This window comes from Podarcis filfolensis (genome assembly GCF_964270895.1).
Source record: "Podarcis filfolensis genome assembly, chromosome: 9".
NCBI classification, from domain to species: domain Eukaryota; kingdom Metazoa; phylum Chordata; class Lepidosauria; order Squamata; family Lacertidae; genus Podarcis; species Podarcis filfolensis.
Window position 1 is genome coordinate 2,154,187 of NC_139610.1, and position 10,199 is coordinate 2,164,385.

At 42.4% G+C, this 10,199-nt stretch overlaps 1 protein-coding gene across 6 annotated transcripts in view; it reads right to left on the minus strand.

Annotated features, from left to right (window-relative positions):
• The window catches only part of TMEM266 (transmembrane protein 266), an 88,355-nt gene that overhangs the window by 43,230 nt on the left and 34,926 nt on the right, over nucleotides 1-10,199 (minus strand). For 4 of the 6 annotated variants that reach the window (XM_083630491.1, XM_083630495.1, XM_083630492.1 and 1 more), the window contains exon 3: nucleotides 7,056-7,244. The exons of the other annotated variants lie outside the window; for them this stretch is intronic. In XM_083630491.1, the coding sequence (XP_083486617.1) occupies nucleotides 7,056-7,244 (189 nt within the window). The remainder of the gene's footprint in view (nucleotides 1-7,055; nucleotides 7,245-10,199) is intronic. 6 annotated transcript variants of the gene reach the window in all.

Sequence of the window (10,199 nt, forward strand, 5' to 3'; positions counted from 1 at the left end):
TGAATGAATTCCTATGCACACTGCACATATTTTATTTGTGGTGCACAAAAACAGGAAAAACAATACAATATTTACAATATACTTTAAGGGCATTGCACATGGTGACATTATGGGCACTAGCCAATTTGCTCTGTTCTGCCAGAAATGTAAGGATCTTCTTCTGCAGAACGTGAACATTTTCAAGAAGATATATTTGGATAAAATGCAGTGAAGTTGCTTGGCTATCACAACTAGGAGCTGTTGAGAGCCTTCTCCTCCATGAATTGGTCCAATCCAGCAACTTCCAGTTAACTTGGTGCTGTGTGCGTGTTCTTTCCATGGGCTTGGAAGTATGTGATGATCGGGGGGGGGGGTTTCACTTGTGTTACACGCACGTCTTTGGAGAATAAACTCTGATTGCAAGAAATGTTCAAAGGAGGAAGAAAGAAGGAGAAGGAGGATGAGAAGTGTGTGTAAAGGGGGGAGAGGAAAGGCTGGGTCCACTTAAAGGGAGAGGCTCTTGGAGATTTCTGAAACCCTGACTGTTGGGAGGTGAGGAAAGTGACCGGTTAAGGGGATCTCCTTGCCCCCTGGCCACGGGCAAAGGCGAAGACTGCAAGCGCTGCCGACCAGAAGGGGAAGCTACAATGGAAGGAGCAGCCCTCGCCGGGATCCTGCAGAGAAACCATGGTGGCTCTGGCGGGGCTGGCTCTTGCCGTGGAGTCCTCGGCTCTGCCGGAGGCGGGCGATGGCCAGCGCAGATCTCTTCCCCCTCAGCGCAAGCAGGGGCAACTCCCAGGTTAAGGCTGGGTGTACTGATTCCCCTCAGAGTCCAGGCGACTTTGGCTTGGGGATTTGCAGGAAAGGAAGTGGGTCTCCAGGTGATCATCTCTCTCTTAAGGCAGGCTGTAAATGCACAGGAGAGCGTGATGGCATGACGACTCCCCTTCTCTCCTGTTCCTGCGATTTGACAGGGAACGGGAGAATGAAAAGCAAAATGTGGCGCTCGAAGCCAAATGACTGTTGAGGGAATAGTTGAGTAAGAAACTGCCTTTGCGCAAGAAAGACGAAGAAAAGGAAACCAGGGAAAGAAAGGGAAGCGAGAGGAGCGGCTTTTCAGTTGAAACTGCCAGGAAACAAAGCAGGGAGGGCAGGAAGTGCAAAGCGAACCGGGGAAAAGAAGCTGCTTAGCAAGGCGACAGGAAGAAAGGAGCGTGGAGTGAGAGAAAACCTCGGGGTTCGGTCCACAACAGCCTCGCCGCTCCTGGGGCTCCTCCGTGCCTCGTCAAGCTAGAGCAGCTTCTCTCCCGGCCGATGAGGCTTCGCCTTCCCTGGCCCTCTGGACCCGCATGTTCCCTGGCGCCACCCACCATGTTCTTGTGCCGCTAAAGTTTTGGGCCAAGACCCGTTAGACAGCGGCGGGTTCTGCAACTGCCGGGCGGACCAGGTTCAGGACCCTGGCGGGCCGCATCTGGCCCGCGGACCGTAGTTTGAGGATCCCTGACCTACAGCTTACAGCTCTGCATGAAACTGTTATAATAAAAAAGGGCTGGTGTTTGACAGTCCTGTTATAAATGTTTAGTTATGATAGTGGCTGGATTCAGATGACCATCACAGCTTAAAAAGCAGAAATATAAATGAGTTGCTTTGCACAAGCAAAGAAACAATCCCAGAAGCCCCAGCTTCCTACTGTATCTGAACTGGGAAACTATGGTCAGTAGCTTCCAAGGAAGCAAGGACACTAAAAAAAAAGTCTTTAAAATATAATGAGTGGGAAAGGTCAGGAATGCCACTATAAAAGAGAAGGAAGAAAAGCACATCTTTCAACATTTGTCTCTGTGTAAAGCCAATCTGTTACCAGCTCAGATTTTTTGTAATACACTAGTATTTAAATGAATGTTCAACATGGAACAAGAGTGGGAAAAGATTACCATATTTCTTTGGTAATGAGCCACGACAAACACTTCAAGTCAAGCTGCTAACAGCTGCCCCTGTTTCCGCTTCCTTGACTTTGGAGGGGGGTGGTCCTCTACTCCAAAGTGCCGCATTGTGGCATATTAACAGGTACACAGTTTTGCTCAGTATGATTTGAAGATCACAAAATAGAAAAGAAATAGGTCACTTAAGGATGGACAGATGGAAGCCAGCCCTTCAGTGTAAAAAATGATTTTAAGGAGATGAGGATGCCTAAGGATGTCTAAGGAGACCTAGGAGTTGTTTGCCACAGGAGCACATGGATGAATTTGAGTATTTTAAGAGGATTATCATTTCACATTTACTAATTCATGTCATCTGTATACTCATAGTGATCCCATTTTTCAGTTCACAGGCTTATGCAGCCAAAATATCAACAAACCACGCATGACGGTATAAGCCAACTTGGCGGTTAGGGAGAAACACTCCTAAAAGCAGCCCAGCGAGAACAGAGGGCTCTCAGTGGCTACAGAATGCTGGCTGCTGAAGTGAGAGGGGGAATGCAATAGGGTATCTAGAAAAATAAGTCAAGTCATTGTCTGGATAGATCATTTCAAGCATTTTCCACTTTAGTTGCCATATTCCATGTTCTCCCAAATCTGGGCAACCAAATTTGGAAAGTCACAAGAGGGGTTTTCTCACTGTCTTCCCTGCAAATGAAGCAGCATGGATCCAGAAATCCTATCAGCATTTCTCTCCAGCTGAAAACCCTTATCAAAATACTAGTTGGCATATTTATAGGACCTTTCTTGCAAAACTGACCCAACTGCGTGATCTGCTTTAGGTTACAGGACAAGAATGAAACTAAGATTGACAATTAACAAACATTAGGCACTTGCCACCAGGAAGATAGGTTAAAACGAAGGTCAGATATAGGCTTACAGACTATATGCAGTTGTCCAAAATTTAGCCTGTTGCACTCCTTGTTATTATTTAATGTGTATACAGCCCTTCATCCACAGTTCACAACACAAAAATACAAAATGGGAACATAAGAATTCAGGTTAAAAGCAAAAGAATAAAAACATTTCTAACTCAAGGTTGGGGGAATGAAATTGCCTCCTCTCCCCCAATGAAATAAGGCGCAAGTTTATAATAAGTATGAACTCCTGTTTTTGATGGAACATTTTGTTTCAGGGTAGATAGGTTACTGCCCAAGCACAGCTAAAACTCTAGATTTCTCTCTCTTAATAGATCATTAAGCAAACAGTCTGTGAGCACCTAGAAAGGAATGCTGTGATCACCAATAGTCAGCATGGATTTCTGAAAAATAAGTCATGTCAGACTAACCTGATCTTGTTTTTTGACAGAATTACAAGCCTGGTAGATGAAGGGAACGCAGTGGATGTAGCCTACCTTGATTTCAGCAAGGCATTTGACAAGGTGCCCCATGATATTCTTGTAAAGAAGCTGGTAAAATGCGGTCTTGACTATGCTACCACTCAGTGGATTTGTAACTAGCTGACTGACCGAACCCAAAGGGTGCTCATCAATGGTTCCTCTTCATCCTGGAGAAGAGTGACTAGTGGGGTGCCACAGGGTTCTGTCTTGGGCCCGGTCTTATTCAACATCTTTATCAACGACTTGGATGATGGACTCAAGGGCATCCTGATCAAATTTGCAGATGACACCAAACTGGGAGGGGTGGCTAACACCCCAGAGGACAGGATCACACTTCAAAACAACCTTGACAGATTAGAGAACTGGGCCAAAACAAACAATATGAATTTTAACAGGGAGAAATGTAAAGTATTGCACTTCGGCAAAAAAAATGAGAGGCACAAATACAAGATGGGTGACACCTGGCTTGAGAGCAGTACATGTGAAAAGGATCTAGGAGTCTTGGTTGACCATAAACTTGACATGAGCCAACAGTGTGACGCGGCAGCTAAAAAAGCCAATGCAATTCTGGGCTGCATCAATAGGAGTATAGCATCTAGATCAAGGGAAGTAATAGTGCCACTGTATTCTGCTCTGGTCAGACCTCACCTGACATGTTGGCAACCTCAAAGCAGTTGGAATCTCTCATACCAAAATTCCACTTGGACAGCAGCACTGCATGTATTGGGATGTCAACTCACCACACCAGTTAAGGAGCCTTAAAACCTTTCAAGGAAGGTGGTGGCAAGGAGCCCAAGATGAGTGGGAACTTTTCACAGGATAATTTTCCAAGTGGAGACTTCTTAACAACAGGCCCCAATTTACTGACTGTGACATCCTTCTGGATAGGCTCTCTTGAGTTGAGGGTCTGAATTGTGATTCTACTCCTACTTGGAAAGCCGTTCCAGAAAGTGGTGACTATTGCTCTGCCTCATGGCATCGAGGATACGTTGTCCAACAGGGTTGTTTTATCCGTTATGCTTCTTAAGGTCCATATGAAGCCACTGGGAGACCCAGGCGCTGTCAATATGCAATGACACCAAGCTCTACCTTTCCTTTTCATGCAACCCAGGTGGAGCCAGTAAGCATTCTAAACCAGTGCTTAAAGCTCATAATGATGGGGTTTTAATCTGGTTTAGTATTTTAACTTTTGTGTGTTTTAAAGTATGGTTGTGAATTTTCCCCCACTTTATTGTTTTATTTCTTTGTAAACAGCTTTGAGCTGGTTTTTTTTCTTTTGTAAAAATCAAATGGTGTACAAATCTTATGAAATAAATAAATAAAAATAATGGACTGTATGAGGGCCAATATACAGAAGTTCAATCAGACAAGATGGAGGTACAGTTTCTGGTTTGTTCGTCTACCTAGTTAGGTGGTTTTAGACTGTTTTGGATCAGATTGCACTCCCTGTAAAAGGAACAGATTCAGAGTGTGGCGGTACCCTTAGATCCAGCACTGTCACTCGAGGTATAGATGGACTATTATTCCTTTTCTTTTAAAAAAAATTATTAAATTTCTGTACCACCCTTCATCCAAAGATCACAGGGCGGTTTACAATACAAATTGTAATGAGGAGATAAATGAGAGCTGGCAGATATAAACTTATCACACCAGTATTTTGTCACGGCTTCCAGTCGGAGGCTGTATGGTTCTGAACACCAGTTTCTGGAAAGTGAAGGAGGGGAGAGGGGTCTTGCGCTTGAATCCTGCTTGCTGGTTTCCCATTGGGGCATCTGCTGGGCCACTGAGAACACAGGATGCTGGCCTAACCCAGCAGACTCTTCTTATGTTCTTACTAAAGAGTGGGCTGCAAGTTGCCTTGATCTTATGGGAAAGGGGGGGGGATAGAAACGTTTCAAATGGGTGACCCATTGGTAAGTATACTGAGGGTCTTGCATAAATTTTGGAGTTTGATCAAGTAACAGGCTTTAAGTTAAACAAAAATAAAACAAAAATGATGGCAAAAAATATGGCAGAACAACAAAATAAGGATTTACAACAAGAAACAGAATTGTCAATAGAGAAAAAAGTGAAATATTTGGGGGTATGGCTGACAGCAAAAATATAAACTTTTTAAAGATAACTATATTAACACTTGGGAAAAAATAAAGAGAAATCTGGAGGTATGGGGGAGGATGAATTTATCACTGTGGGGAAGGATATTAGTAAGAAAAATGAATGTATTGCTAATAATGTTATTTTCGTTCCAGTTGATCCCAGGAATCAGTGGAACAGGACACTTAAAACAGAAAGATATTTCTAAATTTATCTGGCAGGCGAAGAAACCGAGGATAAAGTATAAATTGTTAACAGACACCAAAGAAAGATCCCTGCCAGATCTGAGATTATATTATGAGGCGTCCTGTCTTTGCTGGCTATGGGAGTGGATCGATTTAAAGAATGTGGATATTCTGGACTTAGACGGTCACAATAATAGATGTGGTTGGCATGCATATCTATGGTATGAAAAGACAAAAGCGTGTAAGGGTGCGTAATCAATTTACTTGGTGTGGGAGAAATATAAAAACTTATTGGAACAGAAAACACCTTGGTGGATCTCCCCACTGGAAGCAATGTCTGTGAAAAAGCTTAATGCAAAAAGTGAGTGGGCAACTTATAAAGAGTTGCTATTTGAAGCAGAAGATCAATTGAGAATAAAAAATTTTGAGGATGTAAGACATTTGGTGACAAGACTGGCTGCAATACCACCAATCAAATGATGTGTGTATGAAGGATAAAAGGAATGGTTTTAATACAGAAACTTCAAGGTCTGAAAAAGAACTATTGGAGAATAATGTTAAACTGATTTCAAAAATGTATAAACTACTGTTAGAATGGTATACTAAAGAGGAAGAAGTGAAATCAGTAATTACACAATGTGCAAGGGTAACTGGACCTAATATACAACTGGCATGATGGAGAAAAATATGGAGGGAAGATTTAAAACTTACAGCATGTTGTATGTTGAAAGATATTTATATGAAAGTGATGTATCACTGGTACCTCCTACTAAACTAGCAAAAATGTATAGAACTGCTACAGATACATGTTGGGAGTGTAAAGAGAAGGAAGGCACATTTTACCACTTGTGGTGGATGTGCAAAAAAACAAAAGCATATTGGGAAATGATTTATAATGAGTTGAAAAAAAATGTTTAAAATAACTTTTGTAAAAAAACCTGAAACTTTCTTACTAGGAATTTTAGGTCCAGAAATACCTAACAATCAGAAGAGACTATTTATGTGTGCTACAACAGCTGTGCAGATGCCACTTTCCCAAAGATGGAAGGAGGACAATTTACCTACAAAAGAAGAATGGCCGATAAAGATGATGGACTCTGCCGAATTGGCGAAAATGACCGGGAAAATCAGAGAGCAAGAGGATACTCAATTTAATAAAGAATGGGGATTTTTTTTAAGTTACTTAAAAGAACACTGTAAACAATTGAAAACATTGGCAGGATTTTAAAAACACTTGCAATGAAGCAAGAATTATGATAAAATTGAGATTTAAGAAAATATGGAGAATACGATACGATGCAGTTTGAAAAGAATATCTGGAGAAACCATGGAGGTGTGGAGGGAAGTTTGGGGATTCTGAGAATCCTATTTGTAAAATGATTATGATTTGTGTATGATGACAAATGTTAAAAGTGAAAATGAATTTTATTTTATTTTTTTAAAAAAGAAAGGTTTCAAATAAATATGTCATTTTGCACTTACCCTTCTCTTTGGTACTCCTCGTCCAAATTTGACAAGAGTTGGGAACCTGCTACAGACAGATCTAGCGCAGCTAGTGGCAAATCCCGATAAGCAAAATTAACAAGCTGTACAGGTGCTATGCTTTTGGTCTCTTCTTCTATTTGCTGAGATATTATTTCAACTTCTGAAATTCCGCCTTCTATAGGAGGCCTAAACAAATAAAGTCAACAGAAATGAGAAACAAAAAACAGAACACACATGATCACCAAAAATGGCAAGCTATATACCACAACTGGCACCACTCAAATTTTATTTTATATAACAATAAGCTGTGCAATCATCCTTTGTAATGCAGCACAGAGAATATAAACAGGGTTATCTACTTATACATATACAGTAACTCATGGAGGAGGGCAAAATATTATCCAAGATATGAGACTGAAGCCTCTGCTTGAAAATATTCCTGTGAATGGACACAGAATGTACAAATGTACAAATTAATCTCAAAAGGTCTGAGGTGATGCAAGATCTGTTCCAGATGATGGTGGTTAATGGAACTACTATGAGTAAACGGTGTCTATGTCTTACATGCTAATCTAGTCATTGGGCTCAGGTAAAAGAACTGAAGGCTCAGGACACAATTTGAAAGTGCTTATTTGGAAGTCTAGAGGCCTCTTGGCAAATTAAGATGGTGGGCAGCTGGGGTTTGCGCTTTTGAGGGCACCCACCTGCCCTAAAATCAAACTAAAAAGAAAAAGGTAAAGCTTAAAAAAGGGAGGGGCAAGCGGCCTGGACTCAGCAGACCCGGGGCTTCAGCCCCACCAACACCGCCCATGGGGACATTAATTACGTGTCCTCAAAAACAGTTCATAGAATCATAGAATCATAGAGTTGGAAGAGACCGCAAGGGCCATCGAGTCCAACCCCCTGCCAAGCAGGAAACACCATCAGAGCACTCCTGACATATGGTTGTCAAGCCTCTGCTTAAAGACCTCCAAAGAAGGAGACTCCACCACACTCCTTGGCAGCAAATTCCACTGTCGAACAGCTCTTACTGTCAGGAAGTTCTTCCTAATGTTTAAGTGGAATCTTCTTTCTTGTAGTTTGGATCCAGTTCAGTGATCTACATATACAAAAATATATCTTATATATCTTATTTTACATGCAACAGAACCAATAAGAAAGCTGAGGAGAGCTGCACACGGGGCCCTAGGAGGGAGGGATTCGATTCCCCATAAATCCAGGCCAAAGCCTCTCTTCCAGTTTGACCCACACTGGGATGTAGTTACAGATTTATAATTCGATATTATATGAGAAATTATATATTATATGAGAAAATGCATGAAAGCATCTTCCAGTGTCCTAAAAGCAGCCTTGGAGGGAGTAATATAGACTGGGGCTGGGATGCTGGGGGAGGAGGGCGATTCTTTAACACCTGATTTACATCACACACACACACACACACACACACACACACACCCCACTGGAGCAGGGAAGGAGAGGTACCCCAAATTCTCTCCCCCCCCCCACCACACACACACACTTAATAGCAGATCAAGCAGTTGAAATTTAAAATTGGGGATACGCTACAGGGAACAGCACCCCACCCTATCAGATGCTTTAAAGACAGATACCAGAAGACTCAATCATAAATCTTCAGCATCAACTCCAGTTTGGGCTCCAATAACACAGGGCAGCTTTTTAGGTTTTTTTTAAGCAACTGCTGGGTGTTTTGTGCAGATTTTCTCAAGGGAAGGGGAGAGGAGGGAAAAGGAAATAGTGACTATAAAAAGGCATGATTATTTCCTTAGGGAAGCAGCCACAAGAATGCTTTGTACCCCAACGCCCCAACTTTTCCTTTATAATTTGGCTGCAGACATTCCTCTCTGAAGCAGGTGATCAAAGTCCTCTATTGATTTAAGTAACATGGACAATCATCTGTATAATATTAATAGCTCTCATGTTCCACACAAGGGGCAGAAATTATGCAAGAATCTTAACCAGATACAGTACTTCATTTGGAGAAACTAGAAAACTAGAAAAAGGAGGAGCCAATCAGAGCACAAGGTGTTTTGTTTTTTTTAACCATCTGTGTTCCTAGATTACAGTGGAGAAGAAAACAGTGCCTGGATTACATAGGAAGAGCAGATTAGAAAACTAGAAATTCAACAGGGGCATTTTTAAAAAGCATGTTTTTTTTAAAAAAAACCAAAAACAAGAAGTCACCTGTACTCTAGCTAAGTACCGTAGATTCTGGCGTATTAGGTGACTGGGCATATTAGACGACCCCCCAAATTAGCAGCTGCAATTTGGGGATTTGTTTTATAAGCCCAGTCGCCTGGCGCGGAGCTGAGCCCGCCGCTCGCTGCTGCTGCTTCAGAGCTGCCGCCGCTGCCGCAACAGCGGGGGGGGGGGGGCCTCCGCTCCGTGCCACCCATACCTGGCGTATAAGGCAACCCCCTTTTCCAGGGTTAAAAGGTCACCTTATACGCCGGAATCTATGGTAAATATTGCACTCTTCTTGTTAAGACCAACCTTACAGAATCTGGTGTCCTACAGATGTTTTGAACTACAATTCCCATCAGATCCAGTCAGGATAGTCAATGGCCAGGGATTATGGGATAATTTTTGTTTCTTCTTTTACTCACCCTTGTGTGTTGTGAGAGTTCACATTTCAGGGCGATGAGGCTCGCCCGCTGCTAGGGGGCACAGAGAGGAATGATTACAGGTACTTTGATTCTGCCTACTTCAGCAAAGGCTAGTTCTTCCTTCCTCCTGCTCAGAATGATGTAGGACACAGACTGATTCCTCTGAGCTTGCCATTAATCATCTTTCTCCCGAAGGATTGCTTCCAGCAAAACTGTGAGAAGTGGGAAGCGCCTGTCCCACTTCAGGACAAAGAGCATCCAGGAGCCTTAGCCAAAATCTGCAGTGACATTGGAAAACTTTCTGCAGTCAGGACTTCTCACTCCGCTACAAGCAATCTTTCTCTTATGGGCAGGGGGAGGCGAGAGACAGAGAGATAGACAGACAAGCTTGTTTTATAGGTAAAGTGGAAAGACATCAATCTCTGATCCAGAAAAAAATAGTTCTGGGTTACTACCACTGAACATCCCTAAGCATTAGTCTCTCCTTAACCTCCCATTTTAATGATTCTCACACCCA